The sequence below is a fragment of the Solenopsis invicta genome, chromosome 4 (genome assembly GCF_016802725.1).
Source record: "Solenopsis invicta isolate M01_SB chromosome 4, UNIL_Sinv_3.0, whole genome shotgun sequence".
NCBI lineage: Eukaryota > Metazoa > Arthropoda > Insecta > Hymenoptera > Formicidae > Solenopsis > Solenopsis invicta.
The window spans coordinates 24,790,968-24,811,036 of NC_052667.1; the positions used below are offsets into that span (position 1 = coordinate 24,790,968).

General features: G+C 39.3%; 2 protein-coding genes across 7 annotated transcripts in view; one reads left to right on the forward strand and one right to left on the reverse strand.

Annotated features, from left to right (window-relative positions):
• The window catches only part of LOC105196571 (plasma membrane calcium-transporting ATPase 3), a 109,595-nt gene extending 97,875 nt beyond the window's left edge, over window positions 1-11,720 (forward strand). For 2 of the 5 annotated variants that reach the window (XM_026137553.2, XM_026137554.2), the window contains one exon: window positions 2,964-11,720. In XM_026137553.2, the coding sequence (XP_025993338.1) occupies window positions 2,964-3,185 (222 nt within the window). In that variant the 3' untranslated portion in view covers window positions 3,186-11,720. The remainder of the gene's footprint in view (window positions 1-2,963) is intronic. The other 3 variants (XM_026137555.2, XM_026137556.2, XR_003269009.2) reach the window with 2 other exon arrangements.
• A 2,539-nt stretch (window positions 11,721-14,259) lies between these two features.
• On the reverse strand, window positions 14,260-19,923 carry LOC105200150 (exosome complex exonuclease RRP42). Of its 2 annotated transcripts, XM_011167572.3 has the most exons (7): window positions 19,782-19,914; window positions 19,329-19,598; window positions 18,110-18,309; window positions 17,533-17,698; window positions 17,273-17,467; window positions 16,258-16,413; window positions 14,260-16,159 (listed from the first exon to the last, which is right to left on the reverse strand). In XM_011167572.3, the coding sequence occupies exons 2-7, from the start codon at window positions 19,383-19,385 to the stop codon at window positions 16,055-16,057; spliced, it is 879 nt and encodes a 292-aa protein (XP_011165874.1). In that variant the 5' UTR covers window positions 19,386-19,598; window positions 19,782-19,914; the 3' UTR covers window positions 14,260-16,054. The 2 variants fall into 2 exon arrangements, with proteins under 2 accessions (XP_011165874.1, XP_039304793.1); XM_039448859.1 differs by lacking the exon at window positions 19,329-19,598 and having other exon boundaries at window positions 19,782-19,923.
• Window positions 19,924-20,069: the final 146 nt, after the last annotated feature.

The following is a 20,069-nucleotide window of genomic DNA, read 5'->3' on the forward strand; positions in this document are numbered from 1 at the left end:
CTTTCTCTGTCTTACTGTCTATCTGTCTGTCTTACTGTCTATCTGTCTGTCTGTCTATCTTTCTATCTCTCTTTCTCTATCTGTCTATCTGTCTGTTTCTACGCTTCTCTATCTTTCTTCTTCACTTTCTCTTTTCTCTCAATCGTTAAGGCTTCTCCGAAGCTGCGAGAGAAACAGAAGACGCACTCTGTATGACTGCACAAAAATTGTTACACGTCGATCCGTCCCGCGTTCTTCGGCGCCACGACCAGCTTCGGCGATGACTTCCTCGAATATATCTCGATGATAACTACGAATAAGTACGTGTGAAAAAGAAATCGAAATTTATTTTGCAAGGATATAAATTTCCGCTGTTCAATGATAATTCAAAGTTGACGATTAGATTTAAATTTTGTAGGGTGAAACGTCACTCCAAAAGAGTGAAAATCGAGCTTGTGCAATTTTTCGAGCAATTTACTACGCTATAAATAAATTCACCCCCTCCCCCTGTAGAGCAAAAATTGAGCTTATAAAATTTTCGAATGATTTTTTTATTCTATGAAATTCGAAGATTTCGATTTCGCGGTTATAGCATTTAACATTTCACAGAGATGCAAGCTTGTCAATTCGATACATTTTTTACTAAGTATATTGAACTGAGTATTGATATATTTGTCAATTTTTTGCACGTGAAAATATTTGCTACGTGACATCTAACTACGAGGAAAAATCGCGCCTGCGGATGCTGGGAACTCGTCGCCGGATTGTGCGCGACGCGGATCGCGCACGCGAGACGCTTCCCGATCGTCGTGATCAACTGTAAATCATATTTGCCGCGCATGTGATTAGCCGCGTAAACTCAGCTTGGCGATCTGTCGCGTCTATTCGCATATATTTCTATATTATCGCATTATAGGGCGCAATCGTTATTCATTTATTTTTCTTTCTTTTCCTTTCTCACTCGTCTCGAACTCGACCGCTGGCAGCAGCTTCCGCAATTCCTCCAGCCATCGACAACACGCAGAAATAGAATGCCGAGTGTGCGATATATTCCTTTTTTTTACCATCAAACTTTTTTTTGTTTCTCTATGAGATTACTATATATAGTGTCGATGGGTGCATGCGGTGTTGCGCGGCAAGTTGCAAGCACAGTTGCTGAGCGGCGACGTCGGTACACACGGCGCATCTCTTTGCAGGCCGCATTCGTTCATCCGAGTTGCAAGGTACTCGAGTAGAAAGCGGAAAAACGATCAACGAACGTTACTCGGGGCGAATCTGCAAAAGTGGTAATCGGCAGTAGGAATACTGTACTCATCGAGTTCACGGTCGATTTCTCCTTGGCGATCTTTCAACGAATAATTTAATCGAAACTGACCGAGATTGAAGGTTCTTTCGATGGAGGACCTTACCTAGTGCTTTATTGTTTGAAGAAAATGTAAATGTAACTCGGACTCTCGATCGTCGAGTAATTAGTGCGCAGCTGAAGTTAATTATTCGACAGTCGCCTCCAAATTCTCGCTAAGAACGGATCGACTACCACATTTGATTCCCACATTTGCGAAGCTCCACAGGATGTTATCAAAATTGATGCTAGGAGAGTGATATACAATGTTTCGCAGACTTAACATTTTGCGGACGGGGCAGACGTTGCATATATGTCTCGAAGCTCTGAGATAGAGAAGCAGGGATTTACGGAAGTTACAGTACAGGACGACTACAGTCGCGACGTCCTGGCAATTACGCTGGGCAGAAAAGCGCTACCTTTGCTTTTCTTCGGATAATAGTTCTTTTTTTTTTTTTTTTTTTTCCCCCGGAGAGCACTAAAGCGCGGAAAAATAACGTTAATGTCATGCTTAACGGAAGAGACACGCCCGTCCTCAACGTGTTAAGTTAATCTTTAGCGCCTTTCACACACGATCGGAGAATCACGAGGGGATACCGCTCTCTCTTCCCCTCTCTCACTCTGCTGAAGTAAGTATGCCGAAATCTCGCTAAGATCCTCACGAACACGCAGCCCTCACGAACCTCACTCTCTCTCCTATCAGCCATACCGACGCAGCTGCTCCGAACTTTGTGTTCTAACAGTGCCTTGTTCCGCAGGGCGTTCCAAAAAAGCCCCGCTAGTTCTGTAATATCTTGTGCCAACGCTGCTTTCTGTCTTGTTTCTACGTATTTATATATATCTTAAATGGCGGGATGTAAAGCGAATGCGGGTCTTATGATGAATCGGATAAAAGAGAGAAAAAAAAAAGGAAAAGGAATAACCAATTGGATCGGATCTAGATAAGAATTCAGCAAACTGGAAAGTTAATTCGAGTCGAGCTAATTTGGTGGTGAAAAACGGTAAGCGAATTTTTCATTCCAGACGCGATTCATCCTCCGATCCCGCATTCCCCCGCCGTTGCTATACATATCAATATCTGTACAGGGCCTCGCAAGGCTGGCGCGTTATTCTTTAACGGAAGCTTCCTCGACGAATTTGGAGTCGACATTTTTCTTTTTTTTTTTGCAATTCCCAAAAAGATCTAGAGGTAACTATGACGACGAGCTTTCTACAAGACCTTGCCGATTCTAAAAACCTTGTTAATTTGTAAAGAATTTGATCTGAATTATGATTAAAGTTCGTCGACTCCGAAATGGGTTGGAGGATGCACTCCGATAAGACGTAAGGGCGACAGTTTTGCGGTCGGTCCGCATTTTATACGTATCCATTGTGCATATATGTGCGTAAAACACCCTTCGCACCCAGACAACGCGCATATATACACAGTGTGTGTGTCGCGGCGTTATGAATCTCGCCTTTGAACGTTTCCTCTCTATCTCGAGTGCGTGTGTCGGCAGCCTGCAACTTGCTGTTGCGTGTGCCTGTCATTCATCCATCCCCATCGGCGACCGCCGCTGCCGCTGCTGGCCGGCCGCGGCGGTGCCGATCGTTCCCCACGGGGCCAGACTGATCTGACCGGTACCGGCTTTCCAATTTACAGATCCGCGTAGTGAACGCATTTCGGCAGGGCCTAGACACGCGCTACGGCGAGCACAGCAGCACCACCCTGGCGGAGGTACTGAGGAAGCAGTCGTCCCTGAGCAAACGACTCTCGCAGACGAGCAGCATCGAGTACGCCGACAACATACCGGACGAGCTCACCATACCGGAGATCGACGTCGAGAGGCTCTCGAGTCACAGTCACACCGAGACTGCCGTTTAGAGACGACGCCGCCGCGTCGTCAGTAGCGACGCCTACTACCAATCACTACGAGTACGCCGACGACGACGATGACGACGACGACGACGACGACGACGACGATGACGACGACGACGACGACGTCTTCGCCACCCTCCCGCGCCCGTCGTCTCCCCGTGGCCGTCGATCGCTCACAGAGTCGAAAGCAGGGGGCTCACAGAACGAGGGGGGAAGAGACCGAGAGAAAGAGTGATGTAGGAGAAAGAGGAGGTACGGGAAAGAGAGGAGGAGCGGAGTGGAGGATCCATTCACGGTTGATAACAAGAGGGAGGGGTCGCATCGTGGTCCGAGAGGAGGTCCGGGGAAATCACCCTGTCTTCCTCTCACGCGACGAGGACGACCACTCCGAGGCCGCGACCTCGAGGCCCGTTCCGGGGACCGACCGGTCGTCGATCGCTGCCGGATCCATCCGCCGATCCGTGCGAGACATCAATTATAAATATTACCCCAAAGTAACGCACCACTGCCTCTCCCATACGCAGTTCAGTTGTTACATAACGCCTCCCTTGCGTTTCCTCACCGTACCACCTTGTGTCTCTTTTTGTGTTTCTCGTTTTATCGCGTGTGTGCGCGTGTGAGTGTGTGTGTGTGTGTGTGTGTGTGTGTGTATGCGTGTGCGTTCGTTGAATCCTTTCGTTCTTTGACGCACCGCTGTGTGAAAGAAGCGCGACGACGGCCGCACGAAGGGAGACGCGGAAGGGAAGGAAAAGAGAGGAGAAAAAAAGGAATACAGAAGTCGAAAGGGAGAGAGAGAGAGAGAAAAAGAGAGAGAGATAGGGAGGGAGGAAAAGAGAAAAAGAGAAAGATTTGAGGTCGAGTTTTGATGATATGTAGATATGTAAGATACAGTTGGTACCCTTAAGTTGGTACAAATCATTCTTGACTCTTCTTCTTTCTTATCTTCATCTCTTCGTTGCTTCTTCCTTCTCGATTCTCTCTTTCTTCTTCTTCGTCGCGTAAGACTTTCTCTCTCTCTCTCTCCCCCCCCTTACTCTCGCTCTCTTTCTGCGCTTTGTATTTATCTGTCTCTCTATTTCTCTCTCTTCCTTCCCTGTCGTATTAATGTATTGTTATTTCTCAGATGATTACTATCTCTCTCTCTCTCTCTCTCTCTCTCTCTCTTCTCTCTTTCTCTTCTCCCCCTCTCCCAGATCTCTGTTTCTCTTTTTCCCCCTCTTTCCCTTCCTTTCGCGGACTCTTTCTCTTTCCCTTTGTTGCTCTCCCGATCTCTCTCTTGCGCGCGACTTAAGGATGATCTAGTCACTAGTTTATTAGTATTACTCTAATACTTCCGTGATTTTGCACTGGGGGTGCCTTACCGAGAAAAGAGAGTTTGTAAATGCAATTTGTTTTCTAGCGTTACCGTTGCGATAGACGAAAAGAGAAAGAAAGAGGGGAAAGGGCGAGAGGGGTGTAAGGATGGGGATAGAGCTGGGGTTGGGGGGTTAAAAGAATTATTACGCGAAGTTGCACGGATTTCTTCTTTTTTGTCGAAAGACATCGCAGATCGCGGAATCGATCGCCGTAACATTGCCATTGCCATTACGCTTAAATCGAAGATCCTGATAGTAAAGGCGTAATCACGCTGCACACGTGCTTTAATGTATACACATACAAATATGTATGCAGCGAAAAGAAGAGAAAGATCGAGGGTAGGGTGGGGGGGGGACGGTCGCGCGGAAATAAAGATCGGGCAGAAGAAATGGGACGGACGCACGCGAATGGGTACTTACGATCGCGTTTAAGGATCATCAAACCGTTTCGATCACGTTTCATCGTCGAAGGAACTAAAGCGACCTAAACAAGGGAGCGGGATAGGTTACGCGGGGAAGGAGGGAGGGGGAAGAAGAACTAGCGAAGAAGAAAAGGATTTTTGTTCATCCTGTGACTACGATGTTATTCTCAGGACCTATCGATTTCACGCGTGTACGAAGCGCGTAAATATAACTATATATACATAAATATACATATATACATAAAGAAGAGAGATATATTATATATAAATATAATTATAAATATCATTATCACACAAGGAGGGGGGGGGGGATAGTTCGTATCTCGCGATTGCGACGAAACGTGTTTCTTCACGGCCGCACGAGGGCAAAGGGTAGGAAAGGGGAAGGGACGATAGAGATGGGGCAAGGGTTGTAGAATTCCGCGATCGCTCGATTACGCGAATTATAATCGAGAATCGCCGTCGCCCGCCGGACCCCGGTAAAAAAAAAAGAAGCTATATTTAAAACGTTGGCAATATGGGTTTATTATTATACTTCGTCGTGTAAGTTTTACGTTTTTAAGTGCAAGACCGCTGCCAAATAATAGATTATTAGCGTGTAACGTGTGTACGAGGGTTACATCTCCATGAAGTCAGTAGCCGTATTTTGTAGTTCTAGCTTAACGTTAATTTCTCAAGCGCCCTTTCGCGAGAAAGAAAGAAAGAGAGAGAGAGAGAGAGAGAGAGAGAGGGAAAGAAAGGGGGGAGGGCACAAAAAGTTAAAAAAAGAGAGAGGGAAGAGAGGAAAAGAGTAGGGGGAGGGGTCAGACCCGAGTGTAGAGAAGGGGTATAGAAAAAATGACGAAGGAACACACAGAAGTACGTTAAGCGAAAAGGGAAAGGAAAGGGAGTTTAAAAAAAAAAAAAAACGTTTTCGAGTCTTCGAAGTACCTAAGTCAAGTTATTACGCCGTAAATGAAAAATTAAAAAAAGAGTATAAGTAAAAAGCAGCGTTCTCTTTAGGTCCGTATAATATATATACACATATACAATAGGACTTCTCTCTCTCGTTTGAAAAAAAGGCTTTAAGAGGCCTATTTATTGCACCTTATTCTAGTCTTAAGCACTCTATATGCCTTACACTGCCAAATAATAAAGACGCGTATTGTTACGTATACCTTTGTGTTACACACACGCACACGAACATACACACACGCACACGAACACACACACACGAACACGAACACACACACACACACACGAACACAGACACACACATATACATACATACATATTCATACACAGTCGCGGGACAGGCATACAAACGTTACAATCATCGCAGTTCGTCCTCGCTATCGTCGTCACGACGTCCGTCGTCTTGTTGCGCTCGTCTAACTCACCCTGCCGTCGTATCTCGACCTTTGCGAATTTCTTTCAGAGAGAAATTACAATTTAAGCCCGCGTCGTTTACCTCCTTTTACTTTCGCGCTTAGCCATGCACAAGAAGGGCGAGTTACACGCTAATTAATTTTACGCGAAAGATCCCGAAAGATCAGGCGAATCCGCCCCGAGCAGAGAGACGTGTGGCCCCAAACGACTTAAACGACCGTACTTCCGCAATTCCCGAGTAACTCCTATCGCGATGCTCGGTTCTCATTCGGGTTTAACGAGCGAAGGGACTTGAAGATGTCCGAGAGACGTACAAAAAAAGAAAAAAAAAGAAAAACCGACGCGAAAGGCTCGGATGTCCTTCGGAGTTTTCTCGTTGTTAACAAAGTGAAATTATAAAACGATCTTGCGACACAGCGAGTGCACAGATTGATCGATTGATCTCCCTGATCCGATTTCGTTCGTTCGATTTGTTTCTGATCCAAAGAGATAAATGCCGCGATTAAGAGGTTTTCGAAACGAGAAAAGGAGCAAACGATGCTCGATTGTGTGACTCGAGATTCAATCCTCGATAACATATAAAAAAAAAACGACATGTAGACACACGTAGACACATCTACTACACACATACACACACATATATATATATTCTCCATCATTCGCGATCGCGTCATTTTGCCATTGTGGACCTCGTTTCCGTTTCCTTCTTCGCTCATCATCAGCAAAGAGTAAGTCATCCCGTCCCTTATTAACTGAGAAGAGCATATTAGGAGGAAAATATTTTTATGCGTCATTAACGCGTTTCTTATATTGTATCTATGTACTTAAAAAAAACCGCATTTCTCTCGCCAGTATATGAAAAAATAAAAAAAAAAGTATCGCGTAGCTGTACTTCCGACGATTATGTCTTAACGCGGTTTAAACTAACGAAGACAAACGACTTACGCTGCGATAGCTGGAGGGTCGTTTCACGGGACGATCCCGATTGGGAGAGAGAATGTGTACAGGATGTGTTTCCCCGGGATCCTCGACTTTAATTTTAACGACAACGAGTTCCTCGACAAGCTCACAGTCCTCTCGCCTTTCGAAAAATAAAAGAAACGTCATATATTCTCCATCCATTTTTCTTTTAAATCGATTATTAAATGAAACAAAGGAGAAAAACAAGAGGATCGAAAGAACAATATTTCGTTGTTCACTTTTATCGCGGACTATTAATTTGAAACAATTTTTATTAATGGTTAATCAACGATAAATAATTATGATCGTCAATAAAAAAAATGATCGTCAATTCTTCCAATTGAGAAGGGGTTTACTGTGGGATCGGTATCGAAGGAGCCGTCGTTAAAGTTAAGGCTCAAAGATCGAGGCTCCCCTGCGAGTCGCACAGCTAACACACGACGCGAGAAACCGGTGATCGACCAGATTGTTTCGCGTCGCAGAGTTATATTCTTGTCCGTGTGTGTCGATATATACATATTAAGGATTTATTTGTATAAGCGAAAATAATTCTCTCACCGTTTCCGAGCCTTGTAAATCCGCCAGAGCTGCTGGAAAGTTCTAAGATCAGCGTGCTTTCACTTCTTCACCTTCTTCTTACTTTCGTAGGCTTTCGGGGGCAGGGGAAAGGAAGTAAAAGGGGGGAAAAAAACGAATCGTCGTGTCCGTTGTCGTTCGAGACGACCGATATTCGGTACTTGATCGGCTCTCCGCCGGCCGTCGTCCGCACGCGCGTTTTCCCCCACCGAAGATATTGTATAGGCGACATTGTTAATTATACGGAAACGCGAGTGCGGATCGCGGATGAGCCCTGCTCCAATTCTCGGGTTCGGTTGCATCCCGGGCTGGTCAGAGACCAACTCTCGTGCGCGATTAACACTGTCGTGCGTGGCTACCACGCTTTAAAGCTCGATAAATCGTTCTCCCTCTCCAGAATAAAAAAAATGGTAGGAAATATTAACGAAGAGAAGGGCAATTAATACATCATATTAATTGCGTCGGTTATCTTATTCCGGGCTTAGAACGCTCCGAAACTCTCTCTGTATTTTCACCCTTCACTCATCAATCCGGGAAACGACAGATGGGAGATAGAAAATGGGAGACGAATGAGAAACCGAGAGAGAGAGAGAGAGAGAGAGAGAGAGAGAGAGAGAGAGAGAGAGAGAGAGATATCTCTCTACTCGAGATCGAGATGCAATCGGGCGACTCAGTGGTGCAACGTCGAGCGATGCACTCGCGGCCGAGTTCCTCGTCGAACGTCGTGCGTCGTATCAATAACGACGCGATATTAACCCGCTGGCGGTCGCCACACCCCGCGAACGGGTATTCCTCAGAGTTCCACTTCCGGTCGCAACGGAGCATTGCTGCGAGGTCACCGGCTGGCGCCGGTGCGTTAACGTCGCTGCGATTGTTGCGTAACAATGGTACCACCCCCTCTCCCCTTTTCCCACCCCGACCCGCTACCCTCGTGCGTGTATCTCTTCCGAGCAATGCTGTCGTTTCTCGAGCAGTCGTTCGTTAAAAGAAAAGAAAAAAAAAACGTTTCTTCTTGCTCGCTCGAATAAAGCTCTCTAGTCTTTGTAAATAGCGTTAAGTATATATATATATATATATATATATATATATATATATATATATATATATTATATATATAACAAAATAGTACGCTTCCCTAGAAAGTATAGTGATATTATCGAGCACGCGATTTATAGATCTTTCCGAAGGAGCCAACGGGTTAATGTCGCGTGCCCCACGATCCGCGATAACTCACGGATAATTCTCTCAGGATCTTGTTAACGCACGCGCTTCGCGGTTTGTTCTTCTTTGTCTCTCTATTTTTTTTTCTTCTTTTGTAATTGCGACGCTCACCTCTCAGGCGGTAGCGTGAACGATTCGCGATACTTCCGACCCCCCCCCACCGGAAATGAAAGAATCTCTCGTCGGGAGTGTCTCTCTCTCTTCACGCTACCGCACGTCTCACGTACGAAGGAAAGTAAGGATCGAGCCATTCGATCGAAACCTGAAGAGAGAAAAATTCGCCGCGCGAAGCGTCAAAATGTTGTACAGTAATCGCACGATTATATATCGCTACGATCTAGTCATTGTCGTTGTAAGTCATTTACCTCTCTGCGCCGGTGCGTCTAATCGTCTAAATACGGTAAATACGCGCGCGGATTAAATTACGCAGACACCTGTAAGACAAAAAAAAAAGAAAAAGGGGGAGAGTTTAAAAATGCTTTCGATAACAAATGTATCTCAAAATAAACGTTGATGATCGTTTTACAGACATTGAACATGGCGTATTTCTTCCGTGCTAGATACACCGTTTTCTACACCGTCGTCGTACATACAAAGAAGTTCGATTACTCGGCGGGCCCGGGTATCCTCGCGTTAACGAAAAAATAAAAAAAAGAGAGAAAAAAAACGACATAATCGGTGTCGTGTCGTTGAAGGTGTTTTGAATCGCGTCGAAGGAGACAAACCCGCGCGCGTACTTACGCAACTCAGCGTGTAACTTCGCATACCTCGTTTTCGCATCTTGGATTCGCGACCGGGACCCGAAGGGTCGGCGCGAGGCTAAAACGCGAGGAGAAAGAAGAGATCCATCGGGCCGTCTCGCGATCGACCTTTTTTTTTCTTTTTCTTCTAAGTGTACGCTCGACACTCGACGCGTACATGTACACATATACCACGCCCGCATGTCTATATATGTACATGTACAGATGTACATACGCACCTATAGTTATACTTAGTATAGTAGGGGCTTCGATCTCGAGGCAGAACTCGGGATTATTCCAGTTCCGACCGCCGGCCGTTCGTTTAAAACGAGGGCGCGGAAAGAAAACGTGAGTATGCGAAGAGAGGCCGTATAAGAGAGCTGTAAGAAGGCTCATTTACATGAGCGATAGGGAAAAAGAACAGGAGCGAAAGAGATATTTGCGCTGTGTGATGTGCCGGATATGTGAAGTAGAGCCCGTATCAAACTGCTTGTTGGAGATCGAGGTTTGCGAAATGGAGATTTGCATTCGATCGATCGGAACGGATAAAAATTAAAATTACCCGATTGATCGAATTGTACTAGCTAAATTTCCGTAGGGTGTGAAAATTGAAAGATTGTTCTCGAGTAATTTACCACTCCCATAAAAAAAAAAACACTCCTGTAAGGATCCTATTCGCAAGAGAAAAAATGATTCTCGGGAAAATTTTTTTTTTTATATAATTGTATACAATAATTTAATGCATAATTATATATGATCACATATAATTTTATATAAATTATCATATATAATTCTATGTAATAATTATATATAATCTTACACATAATTGTATATAAAAATTTTTTTCCCGGATTGCAATAAGTCAATTATAATAATTCATAGTTATTTTCTGTGCCAACTATATATTTATAATTGTTTTACCTATGCAATTGTTTCACCATGAGGCTATTAGTCATTATTATTACATAAATATTAAGCGAATGTTAACAAAATATGTATATTTATTATAATTGTGATTGTATTTACTACACAGCAATGTTTATTTTATTTTTATCCATTTTCGGATAACAATGAAATATTCATCTATATTTTACTATATAAAATTTTACCATATTAATATTAGTAAAATTTTGTAAAACTATAAACACGAAGCTATTATTATTAGCATAGCAATAATTATAAAAATGGAGCTCTAAACCATGAATTATTTTACCATGCAATTATAGCCAGGAATACCAAACGCCTTTTTCTCAGTGCAGTCCTAGAGGAATGAATTTTAACTCTTGCAAAATCAAAATCACTCGAACAATTACACAAGTTCCACTTTCGCTCTACGAGATTTAGAGAGTAATCTTGAATTCGCGCAATCCCCGATCTCTAATGCATAATCTGATACGGGCTTAACAATGTGCCCGCTGTGCGATTACTGAGAATCTCTGTTCGTAGCTCTCTCGGGGGTCTCTGTTGTTATCTAATTTTACGAGATACGGTGAGGGATCGTCTCGTGCGCGCGGCGAGAGGAGTCGCCGATTGTAAAATTACTTAATTAATTAAGTAAGCAGCGAATAACACACATTATTTATTGCGGTTAAAGTGTGGTGAATTTTAGGGAAGTTATTGCTATTACGTTTCGCCGAGTGCATTGAAAAGTTAACAATAAAGCGGGGAAGAAAGAAAGGCAGAAAAAAAATGAGGGATTTGTTTCTCACGTGCAATCAATTAACCAAGTGTGAAGAGAGAGAGAGAGAGTGGCACTTATATATAATAATCATATGGACATATTAAAATTAAAAGCGATAATTAATAGCGGTAATGAGTGTGGGAAGAATTAAACTGTGGATTTTGAACTTGCGAAAGTCTAATTAAACGTTAAATAAATAAAGTACACGATTATTCCCAGCTGTCTCGAACGAGTGTGAATCGATTCTCTATTTTTTTTTTCATTTTTTTTTAAGTTCGTTCTACTCTACCTCACGCTTTCGATCTGCACTTTTTCGAATAGTAGTCTCGTTTTCCATCCATCCGCCGTCTTATTACATCTCCGATTACTTTCCCATTAGATGCGCACAAAAAGGGTTCCGTGGTAGTTTTTTGACGCACCGATTTTTCCGTCGTTCAGTTCCCACGATCTATACGCGCGAAGGAGTTACACGAAAGATATATCTCGAACGAAGATAGGTCCAGACATTGCCGGACTCAACAAAATACGCAAATTATATATACATATATACATATATGTATATATGATTATAAATAAAAATATATAAATATATATGAATGCGATTATAAATATGAACATAAACGCAACTATAAATATGAACATACAAATATACATATGAACATAAATATATAAATACAAAGACACAGATGCAAATATAAGTATATAAATACAATTATAAATTAGATATAAATATATATATATATATGTATATATATATATATATATATATATATATATATATATATATATATATATATATATATATATATACGATTATACCTATAAATTTAAAAAAAGTTGTCCCGTTGTAATTAATGCAGTGAAATATTTCGCATTAAATAATCGGGACACTTATTTTTTCCTCCATATATATATATATATACATATAATACCCTTAACGAAGCAAATAAAATACAAAGCATGCTGTATTTCGCGCGCTTGGATCTAGGAAATATTTTACGGCATTCATTAAAATGGGTTACTCCTGTATCTATAGGATATCTTAGAAGTTGCGTATCTCGTCTGAAGCCTCGTTAACACGAAGAATCGTTAACTACGCAATTATGTGTCGTCGAAAAAAAAAATTAAAGAATTTTGGCGAATTAGGCTTCGAGAATGTACATACCTTAAATAATATATACATAAAAAATCGTGTTGCACGGCCGACGTTCGGTGAATTTTAACACAGAGAGATATTTATTTAGGAGCCCAGTCGCGCCAAAATTATTTAATGCTGCAAATCAAAAAGAGACCAAGGTTCAGTCAACTTAAAAAACTTGACTGCATTCAGTGTCGTCGAGTATGCATCTCTTCACCGGAATATATATATATATATATATATATATATATATATACACGTGTGTGTGTGTATATATGCGCCAGCAGTAATACACAGATAACGTAGCTTTAACGTACTTAAGGAAAGCGATAAACTGATTTTTCAGATTATGCTTAAATATTTCCTCCTCGAGAAGATATAAATGCAATTACTCTTACATTGATAATTTCATAATAATCGTTGATAAATTGCGATTTAGAATAGCGATTGACCTTCGTAAAGCGACCGATGCAGAAGCAGTTGCTTTGAAAAATACGAGAATTTAGGTTCGTCTAAGCTTATAAAATAAATTTATATAGACAATTGACACGTTGATTACCATATCACACTACCGCGATCTCCGGCGCGTTTACTTAAGGAACTTATTCGAAGAATATTTACTCGATTGCCTTATTTTTCCCGGCGAATATTCGCGCTTTTTAAATCCGCGAATCCGAAACCGCTTTCCAAGTTTTCTAATCCGACTTAAGGTATCGTCTTCGTTTTCATCTGGAATCAGCGTGTTAATGACACAACGTGCGTTAACGTCTCGATGATAGTAATCCGCGAGTTCACACTTAACGTAGCTTAAGGTTTAGTTTGTTATTAGAAAAAGAGGGACGGGGCGAGATAGCGTGTGTCCCACGCTATTGATCCTTATTTGTTACTTATTGAATAAGCTTCGACAGTAGACAATGTAAAAATGTAACAGAAACGACGAAGGGGTGCCGAGTGTAATAATCTCGGGGACGAGAAAAAAAAAATTCCACCGATCATACATGTGCGCAGATGTGTATGGCCTCGTAAATGGCCTTGTCCGTTGTAGATCTTCGATCGAATTAAGATCTATCGATCTGACGCGCAAGCTATGCTTGCACGCCGCAATTTTGGATGCGTGAGCGACGCATTTAAGTCATTTCTATTGTATTTGAAAGCACGCGAACAATTATCTCTCAAAGATTTCGAAACAATATGTTACTGTTTCAAGTGTAAAAGATTTTCGTTTTATGAAAACATTCATAATTTTAAATTATATACCTGATATTATATTAAATTTTAAATTATTTTGTGATTTAACATTCGTTATTTTTCTTTCTTATTCCTATTTATCCAACTTAATAATTGCGAGGAACAATTGAGAATCGAGATCGTTCTTTCTGTTTTTAAATAAATTTAAAAACTCGATGTATGTCTTATTTCCTCATTGTAGATCGAAAATTAAGCGTTTTCTTTCGAAGTCAATTTTCAATCTTTAAAAGACTCAAGGTTCTGTAAAAATTGAACGGTGTTTTTGTTATTTATCTATGATACAGCTTCTCCGACTTAAATGCGCCGCGCGATGCAATGAGGAATGCATTCATCTCCTATCTTACACGCGAGAGAGTGATTTCGCATTGGTGGCCATGCAAAAATGCGATCCTCGGTCCTCGTCACGTTCAATTGTTTTCAATTTACGAACGAGAGTCAGAGAGAAAGGGAGAGAGAGAATGTGTGTGTGAAAGGGAGGTTCCTATATGTCGCTCGACGATGTCACCGCTGCTAAAATCGGATGTCCGATTTTCTCGGAGAAGCAAAACACCGATATTAAATATATAAATATAAATATACGTTGACGAACTTGTAACTACACACACGATTACACACTAGAGAACGATTCTATTTATCTTGTAAGAATTACTTACGCTAGGACCTCTGTACAAAAAACAATTAACAAATCCGTAAGAGGAAGAAAAAACGCTATACTGTGTATAAGGACAGAATATTTATAAGAAACTAAAAGAAAAGATATCTTTCACTACTTTCAGCACTACTTTCAACATAATCATTGTAATAGCCACTCTATTTAAGGATCGTTAAAAAAAAAGAGAGAAGAAATGAAACAACGGATTTCGTTATCACAGCTCGAGCTTTGTGCGAATTATCCCGCTTCCCTGCCCCATTATATAAACGAACTGACTTCATGGAGGATATTTATACGATCGTATAAGAATATCCTGCTGTAAAACAAAGGAGTGCTCCATTTAAAACAATCGCGTCAGAAATTATTTTTCTCAATGTTAATTCTTGTGGACGAGAGGAGAAAGTGTTACTTTCTGTATATTCGTCGGGCAAGCCGATTTCATCGCGCGCGCGTGTGCACGCGCGTCATTTATCGACTTTGATTGTCGAGTACTCCAATTATCCGCCTGTTAAGATATAATCGAAGCAAGCGGAGGCCGATGACGATATTTATGATCCTAAAGATGAATTGTTGAATAACTCGGACGAAGCACATGGTTTCCTCGTGTAAAAAGAATTAAAAAAAAAAAAAAAAAAAAAACGCCTGCAGAGTCGGTAAATGAGCGCTGCTAAACTTCAAAGTCCGAAACTATCGAAGTTTTAAGAAATTTTTATGTACTTGCCCGACTTAGAAGACGGGACAATTATTATTGAATTAAAAGATAGCATATAGTTGAAACCTATACACATGGCTCTGATATCATTTATTTGACTGATTCATGTTCTACCATTACACATACATTTACCTTTTATGACGTCCCTAGTGAAAAAAACTTTCATAAAACTTTTCGTATTTCAAATTCATGAAATTTTCAGAAAAAAATATCTTAATTTCTTCAGATTTTATAAGTTTTCTTTGAAAATTATTAAAAAAAGAAATTAAATATTTATTATATTATATAATTATAATATTTTAGATAATTATATTATATTATACAATATTATAAGAAATTAAAAAATATGTATAGTTTCCACACTTCTGAAAAGTGTTTCGCAGTTCCTAAAAAAATCTGAGTAATTTTCTAAAGTTATAAAATTATAAGTACAGAAAAAAATCTGTTTATATTAAAATTAAAAAAAAATTATATGAAGAATTGTAAGAAAAATTTTCCCCAGAAATCTTATAAGAATTTTCGTTCTAAATTAGTAATGATTTTCAAATTATGTCCTACAAAACTGCACACATAAACACCTTCACATACATACACTATTAAATTCAGTATTGTTATACGTTAGTAAAAAATGTACATAAAAATATGCTATTGCAGCTTTATCAAATTTTGCAAGAATCAAAAGTACTTTGCAATATTGCATTGTAACATTAATAATGAAATAACGAGAAATATTAAATCCATAACTAAGAATACGAAAAATATACCTGTATCCTTCAAAGTTTAATAACATATTGAGCACGTGTTATCTAAGAAAACCGAATACAGGTTTAGTTTGACCGAGCATATTCTCGTCTTTCAGTTTGTTCATAACAGCTTCGTTTAGCTTGAGACTGATATCCTTTCCAACCTGTAAAATCGAAAATTGAAATTCAAAGACAAATTCCACATAATTCATCTTTAACCATAGCGTACACGATAATCGACATATACAGAGATCGTCATTACCTTCATCATTTTGATCAAGGTGCTAGGCAACAGGCTGCCGTATCCCAGTTTGACTACAGATGTCACCTTGCCGTTCGGCATTGCGGATATAAGAATACTAGCGGTGCTGCAGGATTCTTCTTCCGACGTTGGATCTATCACGAAATTGTCTCCAATCTGTTACGGGAGATGCTTGTTATGTTTCAACGTAACAATTAACATCTTTATTAATTAAACATTGAAACTTCATTACCAAAAATGTACAAAGCAATTAATAAAAAGTTACAAAAAAAATCGTATGTTCTTAACAAAAGCAAAAATATCTTAACTCTGATATGCTGTTTTTCTTACATTAATTCTGAGTGAAAATTCATTCACACAATTAAAAATTTTTTGAGTACCTTTTTTGCCTGTTTCATCGCTAGTAATATATTAATATGTTGCAAGACGTTAAAATAATTAAATTAACATTCCAAAACGAGTCAAAACGTTCGGTTGTTAGATTAAAGAATAAACGTTTTTAATAACTAATCATTCTGTTTTGCGCATCAATATCAATGTTGCTCTCTTACTAGCCTTGACTTAATTCTCTTTAAATTTCGAGAATTCATTCAAATAAATATTATGTTTGAATTAACACTGTATTAATGTAAAAAAATGTTATTAAATATTATTTTAAGCTATTAAAATTCTACAAAACTTTAATTAGTACTTAAGTGAAAAAATTCAATCATATAATTAAGAATTTTTCAAACATATTTTTATGTCTATTATTGGAAATATATTGAGATTGCGAGATATTAAAATAGTTAAATTAACATTATTTTAATGTAAAAAAATCTTAATAAACTATTTTATCCAAATTTTAACAACAAAAACTACTAAACCTAAATTAGTTGGATGGAAATTCACTCATAGTAGCATTCCAACATGTGTTTATATTTCCTTACTGTTTCTTAGATAAGTGACACGTTCGGAAAACATAAAGTTTGATATCACATAAACTTATTTATTTTAATAATGACTTATTGCATACCTTGCATACTGTTACTACCAACGGATAATTCGTGACATCCAGTTTAATGCAGTCGTAAGGATCATCTGACACCTGAATATCCGGTTCGCCACCGTCGAGTGTTGCTGTGATCACTCTGGGGATTTCAGTATTATACAATGCCGCCTTCACCGCAGCACCCACTGCATCGAACAAATTCCCACCGCATTGAAGGATCTGGAGAGATGAGCAGTAATGAAGCAGGGTTCTAAAACACAGCTGTATTGCTCGATAGTACTTACCAAAATGTCCACATACATTTTCCAACATTTCTTATAAGGTATTATACATAGTTGTTTCAAATCGAAGGCATTTGGTGTCTGGTAAGCTATTGAGAGAACGTTGCTGATCTCGGTCGCTAAATCGTCCCCACCTTTGCCTTCAAATGCTGGTGTGGCATTAGCGGAGCTGCAAAAGACAACCAAAGTATGATACTTTAATCCTCTGTACACACGTTGTTTTCCAATTCCTCTAAACTGCATTCTTATTATTCACCGAATATTAAATAAAGATAAAATGATACATGAAAATACTCGAGTAATATTCAAATATAGTTCTGTATACACATCAGGTCACAATATTTTAATTTTCATTACTTTTACAAGTATAAAAAAAATTCTTCAATGACTTTAACACATACTATAACATCTTTAAAATATATATTTGTATAGTTAATTATTTAAAAAATAATTGTATATCAATGATTTAACTAACTACAGTTCTTAATTTTTCAAAGAAATATGCTGGGTCATTTGTGTCAAATCGTGTGTACAGAGGGTTGATCAAGAATCCAAACCAAAAATGTGCGTGCATGCATACCAGTCTACAAAAAAGTCCAATTTGCCCTCGTGTGGTCTTTCGGCATATGGCGTGTCAATTTCCACTTTCACCCCGACTAAGACATCCGTGATATTACCTACGCGTAATCTCGCTGATCCATGTGCGTGTTTCATCAGCTTGGTCTCAATCTCAAGAGGACGATACTGATACTTGGATCGACCATCGTTTCTCAGATCAAGCTGAAATTAATTAATCAATTGTCAATGTATATGATACTCAATAAGCACAATGTTAATAGTATAAAATAACATATTCGGCATTTTGTACTTATTTAAGTCTGCTGTTCTGATACAATTTCTTATACTACCATATCGTTTAGGGATCAATGCAATCAAAAAACTTTAAAAAATAAAACTTTTTCTCAGAAAAAAGATTTTATATTAACAAATGAAATCATCAAATGCAAAAGAAAAATTTTTTAATAAAATATTAATAAGAAAAAATGTGTTTTGAGTCAAATAGACCTGAACAGAATCTGAATAGAACAGCAGAGTTAAAACACATTCCAATAATTATCTTGTCTGCATTGAATTAATATTCTATTAGCAAAGTCTATGAATACAATTTAACAGTAAATTGCTAGCAGAAATTACATAGGTTTTATTTTATAATTATTTAATCCTGCTGATATGTTTAAAATTTTCTATATTATTACATCGCTTGGGGGATCAATGCAATCAAAAAAGTTTAAAAAATAAATTTTTTCAGAAAAGAAATCTTACATCAATAGATAAAATCAAAGATTTTTAAAAGTCTTTTAATAAAGTATTAGTAAGAAAATAAAATACATTTGAGTCTGATACACTCAAACAAAACAACAGAATTAAAGAATATATTCCAAGTTACAAAATGACATATTTTGTTTGATTCCTGCAATTAATTTTACATCATATTCTTTCAATAGATTCAGCCGTATTTCTGTTAGCATTTTGCCGATGAAATTTTTGGCAGACACCTTACCAGATCTGTCTTTAGACAGACATGGTAATCTGACTGTAAGCCTGAATGGGCAAGTTAATAGAAAAATATTTTTTTAGACAGAGAGCATAAGTTTTTATCTGTAACAATCTGAATTGTCAAAAATATAATAATTAATAGAACAGAAGTAATTAATGCTTAAAAAAAAAACCTTAGTGGAACGTGCACATTGGATCGTTCAAAACAATTGCATATGGTGTACTATGGAAAATACACTCACGTCGACTCCATGAATAATGAACGTCTTCTCGCCCAAACTCAAAGGGGTCTCGGCCATCTCGCAAAGACTGACTCCTTCAATCTAATGTCAATTCTAATACAAAAACCCGATCATAAATGTGAAGTACTGGAGTGTATACAGCTAAAACGGGACGACATAACCTCACTTGGAGAGAAACTATTGCTACCGGCGCCAGCTACCGCAAACCGCAAACTCAGCTATGGTCATCTATGAACTCGAAAAGCATGTCGTCTGCGACTGTTGGCACACCTGACGAAAAGAGCGCGCGTACATACACGAAATCAATTTCAAATCGTTGCTAATCTACCTGCTTTTGCGTGACTAATTGATTCTTGTTGCATTGCATCGATGACAATTTATGCGAACGCGAACTAGGAGGAAATATTGAATCTTGGAGGCGAGTAAACAGTAGATGCAAATGAATTGACTCACCATTCGTTCCGTCTAGCTCGGTCCAGTTCCATCTCGGCTGCAGCTCGATCGAACGTTCGAGATTCAAGATCCTTCTCACGACGATCCTCCTCTTGATTCACACTTGGTACGAATGCACGATCCTTCGTTTTCGGCACTCTCCAAACACTCCTGGTACTTACACATGTCTAAAACTCGGGACACGATACGAGGCAACGAAGATCGAAGATGCGAAACGCGACTGAACGCGACACGATTTTTGCACCATGCATCGTAGCCGACACGACGGACGTTGGTACGAACGCCCGA